Here is a 14490-nt window from a genome sequence, read left to right on the forward strand (position 1 = left end):
AATACATTAATACTTTAAGCTACTAAAGTTTTTGAGCCAAGAGCAGTGAGTGGTTTTCTCATTTTCTTATTATGGTTGTTTGATAAAAGGATTAGTTCACCCAAAAATGAAAATTCAGTCATTGCTTACTCACCCCTGTGTTGTCATAACCTTATTTGACTTTTTCTTTTTATTAACAGAGAAATTGTGAAAAACTTTTGTACTCAGTGATGTCATACAATGGCAGTTCATGGTGACTACCTCTTCAAGCTTCAAAAGAATGCAGTTCAGAAGTCTAATAAATTATTCCATGAGATTTTTATGAAAGCATACGATTGTAACGTTGCTGGTGGAACTGCTGACAATGACGAAGATGATGATGAAGATGAGAACCCAAGTGCAGTTTAATTACAAAAGTGAATCCAAAACCCTAACAAAACATGAACTTGACATAAACTAGACTTGACTATGGCTTGGCTTGGCTTGACTTGACAACAAAACAACATTCACATCCATCACATTTAATACTTGACCACTACACAATGGAAAACATGAGGCTTAAATACATGGACATGGGGGAACATAAACCAATGAACAAACAGAACTGATAACAAGATAATTAAACAATAAACCAATGAAAACATGACACATGAACATGGAGGGAAAACAGGAATCACATGACAAGGGAAACAGGAACTAAACATTTCAAAATAAAAGACATGAATCAACAGAATACACATGACATATCCCCCCCACTAAGGGGTGGCTCCCGACACCCCAACGCATAAACAAAACACGTAAAACATGACATAAATTCAAAGTTCTGTAGGGAGCGGGGGGGGGGGGGTTTGTCTTGAGGCGTGGGGCGTGGCGAGAAAGGGTGAGGAGCATGGGACCAGGGCAAAGTCCGTGGGGGGTGAAGCCATGAGAGGCTCAAGGGGCGGAGCCATGGAAGGTGGAGCCGTGAGAGGCTCGAGGGGCAGAGCCATGGAATGTGGTGCCCGGAGAGTAGCCGAAGACTTGAAGGGCCAGGGTGGAGCCGATGGCAGGGAGGACCAAGGCGGTGCTGGAGGCTCGAAGGAGCAAGGCGGAGCTGAGGGATCGGAAGACTGAGGTGGAGCCGGTGGGACTCAGGACCAAGGTGGAGCCGTAGGGAAGGAGGTCTCCGGTGAAGCTGACAGATCGGAGGGACGAGGCGCAGCCAGAGGATCGGAGAGCCAAAGCGGAGCCAGGTGACCGACAGACCAAGGAGGAGCCGGAGGGACGAGGGACCCCGGCACAGCCGACAGGCTGAAGGACCGTAGTGGAGCCGAGGGAACGCCGAGCTGAGGCAATGTCGAGGGACCGACAGGCCAAGGCGAAGTCCAGGGCTCGGAGGGTCCAGGCAGGGTCGGAGGGCCGAAAGTTCCCCTTGCCTGCTCAGGAGAACTAAGGGTGGGTATAAGGGTGGGAACCATCTCCAGGTCCCACTGCTCAGGTGTGGCTGTGACATGGCATGGAGCAGGCTGAGGCGTTGCTGTGACGTGGCATGGAGCAGGCTGAGGCGTTGCTGTGACGTGGCATGGAGCAGGCTGAGGCGTTGCTGTGACGTGGGACTCTGGCTCGGCGGCGGCCATGACGTGGAACTCTGGCTCGGCGGCGGCCATGACGTGGAACTCTGGCTCGGCGGCGGCCATGACGTGGAACTCTGGCTCGGCGGCGGCCATGTCGTGGAACTCTGGCTCGGCATCCGCCTCCCCCACAGTGAACGTGGAACCAATGATCCGTAGGGCGAGGTCGATATATTGAACCAGGCTGAGGGAACTGCGACCGCCAGGCATCAAAAAAGAAATGGACTCATTCAATCCAAATCTGAAACAGTCTTTGAGGGCAACCTCATTAAAGTCTACCTGGCTGGCTAGACCGCAGAAGTCCTCAACATAGTCCTCCAGGGGACGATTCCCCTGACGTAGGCGCAGAAGTAAAACTGCTGGGTTCATGGTTGGTCAAGTATTCTGTAACGTAGCTGGTGGAACTGCTGACAATGACGAAGACGATGATGAAGATGAGAACCCAAGTGCAGTTTAATTACAAAAGTAAATCCAAAACCCTAACTATAAACGTGATTTAACAAAAACATGAACTTGATATAAACTAGACTTGACTATGACTTGACTATGGCTTGGCTTGGCTTGACTTGACTTGACTTGACTTGACTTGACTTGACTTGACTTGACTTGAGAACAAAACAATATTCACATCCATCACATTCAATACTTGACCACTACACAATGGAAAACATGAGGCTTAAATACATGGACATGGAGGAACATAAACCAATGAACAAACAGAACTGATAACAAGATAATTAAACAATAAACCAATGAAAACATAACACATGAACATGGAGGGAAAACAGGAATCACATGACAAGGGAAACAGGAACTAAACATTTCAAAATAAAAGACATGAATCAACAGAATACACATGACAACGATAAGGTTTGGTGAGAAAAAACTGAAATGTAATAAAATATTTAGTGAAAATGTTCACTGACTGTTGATCTCCTGTGCACATTCATGATAGGGCATGAGAACAAAAATACTCAGTTTAAAAAAAAAATAAGGTTGGGCATAAAAATGCATATATTATTAGACTACAAATTCTTCAGACATGTTTAGTAAGTTCTGTTCTCTGTTTTGTGTGCAGCTGTGTTCTGTTCTCACTATCGCTGTGGCGGACCTGTTTTTAGATAAACAAAACGAGTTTGCTTAAACACCCCAATGTCACTAGGGGGCTGCGTGTACTGTTGCTCTCATGTCCTATCATGAACGCGCACAGAAGATCAACAGTCAGTGAACATTTTCACTAAATACATTATGTCAGGGCCTAGTGAGGGATGGAGGACTCAAATGCAGGTTAACAGAAAACAAGCAGTTTATTGAAATTAAGAGCAGCAAATAAAGCAGTCTGCAGGGGTCGAAGGCATTCAAAGTCCAGGGACCAGGTGGAAATTTTCAGAGGCAGGCAAGGAAGGCTGATGCACTCCGCAGCCACCAGGCAGGGTGAGGGCAGACAGGGTAGTGGTGTAAAATCCAAGGGCCAGGGACTGATATCAAAGAAGGGGGAGTGGGCAGGCAGAGCTCTGTACCAGGACCAACAAGGCCTATGCAGGTAAAGTCAGACTGGGAGCTGCTCGCTCAGGAGTCAGAGACAGGTTAGGCCAAAAACAGAGACTGAGGGACAGACTAAAAGTGGCAGGCTTACTCAAGGTCGGTGGCAGGCACTAGTAGGGCAGGAAAACCAAGCCGTACAGACACTGGCAAGGGGCAAGAAGAAGAGCAAGCAGTAGGACAAAATTAACTGGAACCAACTGGAACCAGGGATAATGCAGTCAACAGAACAAACAAGAGGGCTGGAGAGTGTGAGCACGATGGCAAACAACAATCTGGCACAGGACAGCAAACAGAGGGAGAATAAATAGGAAGAAAACCAATCAAGAGAAATGAGGAACAGGTGTGGCTAATGAGACTGACAAGTGATCATTGAGATGACCCCATGATCGCTGTCAGCACATGGCACAACAAAACAGAAGCAAGTCACAAGAGGGATGGGGAAAACACGAAGACAGAGAGAAGACACAACCTGGCTGATTCCTAACAATACTTATGAGTCCTAACACATAAGATTTTGGTTTGTTTCTCACCAAATCTTATCATATGCTTTCATAAAAATCATGAGACTCATGGAATTATTTATTAGACTTCTGAATTATACTTTTGCATTCTTTTGAAGCTTGAAGTCACTGAGCAAAAAAATATTTTCTCCCTTTGTGTTAAGAAAAAGAATGAAGGTCATATAGGCTTATAACAACACAGGGGTGAGTAAACAATAACAGAATTTAAATTTTTGGGTGAAATATCCCTTTAATATTAACAACAAACAGACAGCAACAGGTCTATTATGTTACATTTATACTTAAAAGTCAGTGTAGTGCGTGGACAGAAGAAAACTAAGAGAAATTCAACAATTCCACACAGGATGACTTAAAGATGTCGAATCTGGCAAACTTTAACTGTGGGGGAAAGCACAACAAAATCTCTCTCCTCTTTGTTCTTAATCAGATAAACCCCCAACTTAACTCATCACATGACTGATAAGTTGAGGGACTGTTCAATGACTGCCATGGAAACCTCCATTGTTCTTCAATATAACCAACTCTCTACACTTAAAATTATTATACTAATCATGAGTCATGTTTCTGGCTCACCAGCTCACATGAAGCTTAATTCATGAACATCTGACATGAACTTTGGACTTTGCTTATTTTACTACTATCAAAATACATAGCCATGTGTAGGATTATACTTAAAAATGGACAAATGCATCCTATGCAGATAATAACCCTGAAAGTTATGTTTTTCATAATGTGTAATGTATTATCCATGTTTAAAACTAACAAACTAAATATAAGGACTCTTTATCATGCATTATAACTGTTATTTAACAAGAAATTACAAGTGTTTGTTATATAATTTATTGTCTCTTAAATTCCAGAACGATGGTGTGAAGTATTATTGAGTTATTTGCAGTTATAATTTGTGGAGGTGAGGGCGTGGTCGAGCCCCATCTGGGGAGAGAGAGAGAGCGGTAAGGACATCCACCTGAGATGAAATATGACTAATTACCATCTCTATGTTCACAGTGAGAGTCGGGGGAGATTAAAAAGATGGCCAGTTCACAGAGAGAGGAAAGAGTCAGACAGACCAGAGTCTTCGTGTCTGTTTCCTGAGGGAGAGTCTTGTGTTGTGTGAAGCTGAAAAGCGGACTGTTTATTTGAGTGACTCTGAAAAGCGGACTGTTTATTTGAGTGATGCTGAAAAGACGTCTTATGTTTTGAGTGAAACTGTACAGCGATTGCTGGTTATTTGTGAATAAAACGGACTCACGTAAAATGTGGAAACTGGTTCCCGCTTCCTCCTTTATCTGCCCAACCTGAACCTTTGTTATACTGGTGCCAAAATCCGGGAGAAGGAGGAAGGTACGCTGCTATGGTGTCGTCTTCACCACTGGAGGGAGTGTTTCGATCCCTCGCCAGAATCCACCAGGCGCAACACCAGGCCCTCATGGATCTGCGGGTGGAGCAGCAACAGCACTTCAAGGCGCTCCTTCAAGGCCAAGAGGAGGACCGACGGGAGTGGGGGGGCGCACGCTACGACCCCGACAGCAGTGAACCCCATGTGACACTGGTGAAGATGGGGGCGCAAGATGAGCTGGAGGCCTTTCTCGAGCTCTTCGAGCACACGGTCCAAGCTCTGGAATGGCCGCAGGCTCAATGGGCAGTCCACCTCCTACCGCTGCTGACTGGGGAGGCCCAACTCGCAGCCCAACATCTCCCGGTTGACAACTTCCTGAGGTACCCTGAGCTGAAGAAAGCCATCCTGCAGCGGGTTGGCCGCAGTCCCGAAGAGCATTGCCAGCAGTTCCGAACCCTGACGCTGAGCGATGTTCGCCCATTTGCCTTCTTTCAACAGCTCCGCAACGCCTGCCGGCGGTAGGTGCTGGCCAAGGAGCCCAGTGATGTTGGGGGCATCATCGATCTCATGGTACTGGAACAATTTTCATCGCCAAACTACCGAAAAGAACTACAGAATGGGTCCAGTGCCACCGACCGGCGTCGCTGGATGAAGCAGTGCAGTTGGTGGAGGACCAATTAGTGGCGTACCCAGGGGCCGGAGAGCCTCTCTTTCTCTCTCTCCCTGTCATCCCTCCCCTCCTTCTTTCCGACCTATCCCGTTCCCCCAGCAATGGTGGAACCCAAATGGTGGGACCGGTGCCCCGGCCTCGGGGATGTGCTAACACTCCTGTCTCTCTCTCCCCTGGCTCTACCCATTCTTCCTCTCAGGTGGGGGAAGCTGCCGCCACTGGTGTGGGCGTGAGGTTTGGGCCGGTCTGTTGGAGTTGCGGGGAGCCGGGACACGTCCGTGAACAGTGCCCGGTGATGGAGGTGGGGACAGTGATCTGGGTCCCCGACACTCCACAGGCCGCCCCCGATCGAGCCGGAACGTACCAAATACTGGGTATTGGGGGGGTAGATACCAAGCCTTGGTGGATTCAGGCTGTAACCGAACCTCTATTCATCAATGGGGCATTGGATTCAAATAATCGGGTGAAGGTGCACGGGGATATTTACGATTATCCTGCAGTGACCGTCACTATTCTATTTCGGGGTCAAAAACATAACATTGAGGCTGTGGTTAGTTCCTGCCCCACCCATCCACTAATTTTGGGTACTAATTGGCCAGCTTTTCCCGAATTGTTAAAGGGGTTGTGTGTGGATGGTTCCTGTAATACAGTGGGACAGTGTGGGGTGTGCAATGTGCTGACGGGGAGGTGGAGCCAGGGCCGGGACAAGCGTGTACCATCCACAAATGGACAGCTTGGGCGAACGATTTAATAAGACCTTAAAAAATATGATTCGTAAGTTTGTGCACGAAGATACTCGGAATTGGGATAGGTAGATCGAACCCCTGTTACGTGCAGTATGAGAGGTCCCGCAAGCCTCTGGGTTTTCCCGTACGGAGGTTGCCAGGTTGCAAAATAATTTCTCTAACGTGTTCTCACCTCTCTCCGGCCGCACTAATCTCATAAAACACCACATCGAGACAACCCCTGGGGTAGGGGTACATAGTCGTCCCTACCACTTACCCGAACACAAGAAACAAGTAGTACGGGAAGAATGAAAGGCCATGCTCGATATGGGCGTAATAGAAGAATCCCACAGTGATTGGGCCAGCCCAGTGGTTCTGGTACTTAAGAGCAATGGCTCTGTACGGTTCTGTGTGGATTATAGAAAAGTCAATGCGGTGTCTAAATTTGACGTGTATCCAATGCCTCGTATTGATGAACTGCTCGATCGGTTGGGCTCGGCTCGCTTTTATTCGACACCGGATTTGACAAAGGGATATTGGCAGATCCCCTTAACGCCGATGTCCCGTGAACAAACGGCCTTCTCCACACCGTTTGGATTACACCAATTTGTGACCCTTCCGTTCAGTTTGTTTGGGGCCCCAGCCATGTTACAGCGGCTTATGGACCGAATCCTCAGACTGCATGCTGCGTATGCCGCTGCTTATTTGGATGATATCATTATTTACAGTAATGATTGGTAGCGGCATATACAGCATCTGGGGACAGTTCTGGGTCGTTGCGAAGAGCGGGGCTCACAGCAAACCCGAAGAAGTGCGCAATTGGATGGGTGGAGGTACGGTATCTGGGGTTCCACTTGGGTCACGAGCAGGTGCAACCTCAAATTGATATACCGCAGTGATTGCGACCTGCCCGAGACCCAAGACCAAAAGGAGGTGAGATGGTTTCTGGGGCTGGCCGGCTACTAACGAAGGTTTGTGCCTAATTTTTCTGACGTCACCAGCCCGCTGACTGATCTCACTAAAAAGGGAGCCCCAGACCCGGTCCAGTGGATGGAGTTGTGCCAACAAGCTTTCACGCAGGTAAAAGCTGCACTTTGTGGCGGGCCGCTTCTGCATTCCCCTGATTTCTCTCTCCCTATTTTGTTTTTTACAGACGGATGCATCAGACGGGGCTGGGTGCTGTTCTGTCCCAAGTGGTGGAGGTGGAGGAGTGCCCTGTGCTGTACATTAGTCAAAAGCTCTCTATGAGAGAGACTAAGTACAGCACCATAGAGAAGGAAAATTTGGCCATCAAGTGGGTGGTCCTCACTCTCCTCTACTATTTGTTGGTACGAGCATTCACCCTCTGTTCGGACCACGCCCTGTTCCAATGGCTCCACCGCATGAAAGATGCCAACGGCCGGATCACCCGTTGGTATCTGGCACTCCAGCCATTTAAGTTCGAGGTGGTCCACAGAACGGAGGCACAGATGGCTGTGGAGAGAGAGAGCGGTAAGGACATCCACCTGAGATGAATTGTGACTAATTACCATCTCTATGTTCACAGTGAGAGTTGGGGAGATAAAAAGATGGCCAGTTCACCGAAAGAGACAGAGAGAGAGAGCTGCACGGAGCAGAGTGTTCCTGAGTGCGATCTGTATTGTGCTGAAAAGAATCAATTTGAGTGTGACCATTGAAAAGTGGAATATATATAAAGACTGTGAAGCTGTGGGAAATAAAGCCCTTTTGAGTTGGATCTCACCGTGTCTCGCTTCCTCCTCTTGATCCAAATATGAACATCTGTTACAATGACCAACACCTATTAGTACATGCCAATAATGCTGCCATCACGTGCTATCAGAATTATCGTAAATACGAGTTTCCCACTTGGGAAGTAGCACATGAATGACCCCTCAAGTTGTAATTATGACTGGGAAACTCTGAGATAATTTTGATACCCGAGTTTCCGAGATGGATGGAGTCCTACACTTTCAACATGGCGGAGGAGAGTACTGTTTCTGTAGTGAATGACGTTTTGTTCATTTTTCTAAATACAATAGCGCTTGCCGTTTTGGTCATACTCATTTATGTATATCAGCAACCATTTGATGCATGTTGTACATTTTTACACAAATAGCTTGTATTTGACAAAAATTCCATTATCTTCAGCAAGCTAGCTGAGTAATATGTATTATGGTGTCAAAATAAAAGTTCCTAAGAAATATGTATGAATGAACCTGGCGTCATCCATGTTTCTTGTTCTTTCTGACAACAAAGGACGTGAACACGATGTACTCGTAATTACCACTTCAGAAGTGGAAAGTAGGATAATTCCGATAGTACATGAAGGCAGCATAAGACAACTAACTTTTAAGAGGCATAAAAGTAACCAAAGCTAACATTTGATGAATTTGTTCAGAGGAAATGGTTACATCATATGTGCTTTTTGTACTGCCTGGGGTTTAACCACACAAACATAAATGTACAAACAAGTCCGAAGAAAACACCTAGGAAATAAGCAAATGCATCAGTTGATGTGATAGCGCAGAAATCTGATATGTGAACTGTGCCATCAAGAGTAATGTTCCTGTGTTAGGAAATGATCTGGGGCAACTGCTGCATAATTCTTGCTTTCAAGTGCTATTTAACTGGAAAGAGGATGTAGGCAGCCCAATGGTGCCATGCATTCATTGCAACAATTTAATGGTGTAATTCAAAAAAGTACAATATAAAATTGTTTTATCAGGTAACCTCAAATGTGCTTCATGCGGTTACATCTAAATTAACTAGTTTAATTAAATTATATAATCAAAATATAATTTAATATGGCTGAATCAACCTGAATACACCAACCAAAATCAGTTTTTAGTTTTAGGTCAGGTAGAAATAGCTACTTAAAGGAAAAGTTCACTCAAAACTGTCAATTTCAGTGATCATTTACCCTCATGTCGTTCCAATACAGTATGGCTTTCTTTTCTTATGTGGAACACAAAAAGGAAATGTTTTAATTTGAGCTGTCAAATTAAAGCATTAACGTGATTAATTAAAAAGGTTTAACGTGTCAACTTGCCTTGTTTAGGACACGTCCCACTCTGTATTTTCGCATCAATCAATTTTTCTTCATTGCTCTCATGTTTAAATAATGTAAAGTAGTCCTACCCACTGACAGATGCGCAAATACAGCTCTGGAAAAAATTGAGAGACCACTCCAAATGTTTCTTAAATCAGGATCTCTACATGTATGGCAGCCAATCCATTCCAGTGTCTGTTGAATTCCTGCTTGAATATTTGAGCCAGGAGTGGCATAAAATCACCCAACAGCAATGTGAAAGACTGGTGGAAAGCGTGCAAAGACACATGAAAGCTGTGATTGAAAATCAGGGTTATTCCACTAAATATTGATTTCTGAACTCTTCCTAAGTTAAAACATTAGTATTATGTTGTTTATAAATGAATATGAACTTGTTTTCTTTGCATTATTCAAGGTCTGAAAACACTGCATCTTATTTGTCATTTTCTGCAAATAAATGCTCTAAATGACAATATTTATATATTTTTTTCTTCCCTTTTTTTCTCCCCAATCTGGAATGCCCAATTCCCAATGCGCAAAGTCCTCGTGGTGGCATAGTGACTTGCCTCAATCCAGGTGGCGGAGGACGAATCTCAGTTTCCTCAGTGTCTGAGATCGTCAATCCGCGCATCTTATCACCACGGAGACGTAGCGCGTGTGGAGGCTTCACACTATTCTCCGCGGCATCCATGCACAACTCACCACGCGCCCCACAGAGAGAGAGAACCACACCTTATAGCGACCATGAGGAGGTTACCCCATGTGATTCTACCCTCTCTAGCAACCGGGCCAATTCGGTTGCTTAGGAGACCTGGCTGGAGTCACTCAGCATGCCCTGGATTCGAACTGGCGACTCCAGGGGTGGTAGTCAGCATCAATACTCGCTGAGCTACACAGCGAGTATTACACTACACTAAACTACACTAAATGACAATATTTTTATTTGGAATTTGGGAGAAATGTTGTCAGTAGTTTATAGAATAAAACAAAAATGTTCATTTTACTCAAACACATACCAATAAATAGTAAATCCAGAGAAACTGAACATTTGGAGTGGTCTCTTAATTTTTTCCAGAGCTGTATATCTACTATGGTATCAAAATTGCTATAGGTTGGCACATTTCTTTCATTGCACGGTATATATCATCATACCGCCCAGCCCTACTTTCAAAGTGTCATGTTGGGCAGCATTTTTACCTTTAGTGTGAACAGAAAAATTACTTATCGCTAGAAACTTGTTGCATCTGGTTAGGACATGGCGTGTGGATTTGTATAAAAATGTTTGCTAAAGGGCAAATAGTCTTGGGCATTACATTTAATGTCATGTCAAACTCACTTGATTAACGATAAAGCAGATGTTAAATGGGAAATAACTCTTGATTGAGCTGTGCAAGTTGGAGACTGTTGCAAGCAAGCAATTCAGATTGCAGAAAACAAGCTTTATTTTAATCAGTAGGGAACCACAGAGCTACTTGTTGTACCAGCATTTCTCTGTTCTTCTTCATAATCTAGGCCTTTATATTTGATTTGGCTTTACAGAAGTTATGTAAGATATTGTAAATATTGTATGACTGGTGAAACAATTAGAAGATAGGCCTTACACAGAATTTATTGCTTACTAAATATGAGAAACCATAAAGCACACACACACATACTGTACGTTAAAAGGCGAGCTTATATCTAACTCTTCGAAACGTATCAAAAACACACAAGCATATCATGAACTCAGCAAGCAATATTCTACATCACACCAGTAACCCTCTAAAGGATCTAATAAGTCATTCCATCTCATTTTAACATGGATCTGGATCCAATACTCTCATCACATAGCTAAGGGAAATTTCCATTATGCCAGTGTTAATTTTTCCAAAAAAAGATTTTGTCTTTTGATGAAAATGTACTTTAAATTTAGTCAATATTTCAATATGTAAAATTGAAAAAGTAATCCTGCCAACAAAAAAATCTCTTTGCCAATGAACATTTTTGTCAGTAATTTAGTTTAATGTGATTAACATTGCATTACGCAGAGATCATTATGCTAATGGTGGATGTTTGGGCAGTCCGGGGCAGGATTATTCTCACCTGGCCAGAGAAGGGTGGTCTGCTTCCTGTCCAGGACACCTGCCCAGTGTTGATCTGCCGGGATATCTGAGTGAGGTTCTGTCCAGCTGAGCCAGTGGTAGACTGGATGTCATTGACCCCTGGGACGTGGATCACCGATGAGCTGACACACACACACACACACAGACATTGAATGACTAAATTAAAGCCTTCTTCAGAAAATCTTATTTCTGCATGAGATTCTGTGGACTATTCACAGTAGGGTTGGGAAAAGGGACGTTAATGAATAAGTGATGATCGCTTATTCGCCATTAATAATTTGATCGATTAACCTTATCGATCGTCGATTAATCAATTTCAGCACAAAATGCATTCAGTTATGGCAGCAGAGAGAGAAAAGACTTTCTATACAGTAATCCGCCGCTAGAGGGGGCACTGCCGCTTGCGCGCTGCATGTCACATCCTGGCAGGAACACAGAATAAAAAACACATCCTTCACTTCCTTGCTTTTAAAGATGGAGCATTTTTCGGTAACACTTTATTTTAATGTGCCTTGTTACACATATTACATGTATTTACGATAGTAATAACAGTCAATTATGCGTAATTACAAGCAACTAACCCTAAATCAAACTCTTAACCTAACCCTATAGTAAGTGCATGTTGTTAATTAGTAATAATCAGTAATTACTTGTGTAATTACACTGTAACAAGGACACATTAAAATAAAGTGTAACCCATTTTTCTATAGGTGAACATTACTTTTACTGCATAAACTGTGATAGTGTGTTAAAGTACATCATGACAACAAGCATTGTTTATCCGCCGGTCTACCTGTATCATCCACACCGACAAAGCAGTTCTCACCGGGAGAGAATGAGGTACATTCACCTGAAATCTCTCCACCATTGTATGTTATTATTTGACTTAATTTAAAATAAAAAAGGTATGAAATATCCCAAGATCTACAATGTGAAATTTTGATTAACTGAAATCTGTTTCTTCTCTACAAGTTATTATTATTATTAGTAAATTAAACAATTCACAAACTCATACTAAACATTGGCTGAATGTATTAAAAATACACTGAACTGAAAATTGAATTAGAGGAAAATGCCAATACTTGCATTTCTTTTATATTTATTTAAATTATATTTAAACAGTTTGCTATGCATACAGTATGCTATGCATGCTTACTTCGGAAGCATGTTTTCATGTATCCTTATACAGTAAGGATTTTTTCTCCAATGCAATGTCATCATTTTCAAGTTTGCATTTGAACAGCTGGTCTGTCAAAAATCAAACTTTGTGGGGGCCTGGGTTGTAAAGACGCTGACTACCACCCCTGGAGTCGCAAGTTCGAATCCAGGGCATGCTGAGTGACTCCAGCCAGGTCACCTAAGCAACCAAATTGGCCCGATTGCTAGGGAGGGTGGAGTCACATGGGGTAACCTCCTCGTGGTCGCTATAATGTGGTTCTCGCTCTCGGTGGGGCACGTGGTGAGTTGTGCGTGGATGCCACGGAGAATAGCATGAAGCATCCACGTGTGCTATGTCTCCACGGTAACGCATTCAACAAGCCACGTGATAAGGTGCGCAGATTGACGGTCCTCCGCCACCCGGATTGAGGCAAGTCACTATGCCACCAAGAAGATTTAGAGCGCATTGGGAATTGGGCATTCCAAATTGGGGAGAAAAAAAATCAAAATCAAACTTTGTATTAATGAAGCTTTGATTGAACAATTTCAAGCTGTTCACCACTTACAGTTTATTGCTGTTACTGCTAATGATTTATTGATTTTCATACATTAACGTTAACAATTGTCAATTAACCATACGTTTCCACTGTCACTGAAAAACTCCACTCAGCCCCGCTCAACACGCAAGACAGCTACCGTTTTGGGCTGTGTTTGTAATATGAAAAGCAGATGTGTATTGTCTCTCACTGTTTTCAGTACACAAGCAATAATATAATTTTATATGCGCGATTACAATTGGAAAGATGCCAGCTTCATTTCCGAATGCTCACATTGTACAGTGTTGATTTTTTACACTTTTGCTTACCAAGCCACAATGAATGCATGCAATCATCCTTTGAAGTCTGTTTGAAGTCAGAAATAAACATAATGATGTGATTAAAGCACTGAATCCAGCAAAATCTCCAGCATTAAAGGCATATTTTAATGCACTTATGACAGACGTCACTACTTCAGCTCACTGTGATTGGCTGCCAACCGCCATTTTCCGCTTCTAATTTGCATAAAGCAGAGGAATTTGAACTGTTTTGATTCTCTCGACCACCTTCAACGCTTTCTCCAGGCCGCTGTCAATCCCACAATCCACCTCGAGAGCGTGGCGTTCAGCTTCCATAGAAATGAATTGAAAACGCTCACTCACCTTCACTCAGAACGTGCCAGTGGAAATGTATGGCAAGGAAATTTCTTAAAATTTGCAACCCTAGTTGGGAATCAAAAAACAGCTATTTAATATGAGAATTGAATGATTTTCATGACACTCAAGTTAAATTAAAGGAATGTTCCTTAGTTCAATGCAAGTAAATCTCAATACACAATATTTATTTTGTGGCATAATATTGATTACAACAAAAAATTATTTTGACTCGTCCCTTGTTTATTAAAAAAAAAAAAAAAAAACAGTTCGAAACTTAAAATAGAAGTGAATGGGTTACAGTAAGGCAGTTACAATGGAAGTGAATGGGGCCAGTCCATAAACATTAAAATATACACAGTTTCAAATATATAGTCACAAGTTGTAAAAATTATGTGTTAACATTGTTTTAGTGTGATAAAATTGCTTATCATGCGGGTCCCTGGAATACTCGATTCTGATTGGTCAATGGCACCATCTAACGGTCTGATATTTCTGAGAAGCAACCACACATGCTAGAGTTAAGACATATCAGACCAGTCATCCATGTATTGCGATTCATCTTTCCTACTACATACTACTTCACTGTGCGATCTCTGAAAA

At 43.4% G+C, this 14490-nt stretch overlaps 1 protein-coding gene across 13 annotated transcripts in view; it reads right to left on the reverse strand.

The window, feature by feature from the left end:
• The window catches only part of LOC127452865 (aryl hydrocarbon receptor nuclear translocator 2-like), a 1027890-nt gene that overhangs the window by 40822 nt on the left and 972578 nt on the right, over positions 1-14490 (reverse strand). For all 13 annotated transcript variants that reach the window (XM_051718707.1, XM_051718689.1, XM_051718730.1 and 10 more), the window contains one exon: positions 11521-11662. In XM_051718707.1, coding sequence (XP_051574667.1) covers positions 11521-11662 — 142 coding nt within the window. The remainder of the gene's footprint in view (positions 1-11520; positions 11663-14490) is intronic.

Source organism: Myxocyprinus asiaticus, chromosome 2 (assembly GCF_019703515.2).
Source record: "Myxocyprinus asiaticus isolate MX2 ecotype Aquarium Trade chromosome 2, UBuf_Myxa_2, whole genome shotgun sequence".
NCBI lineage: Eukaryota > Metazoa > Chordata > Actinopteri > Cypriniformes > Catostomidae > Myxocyprinus > Myxocyprinus asiaticus.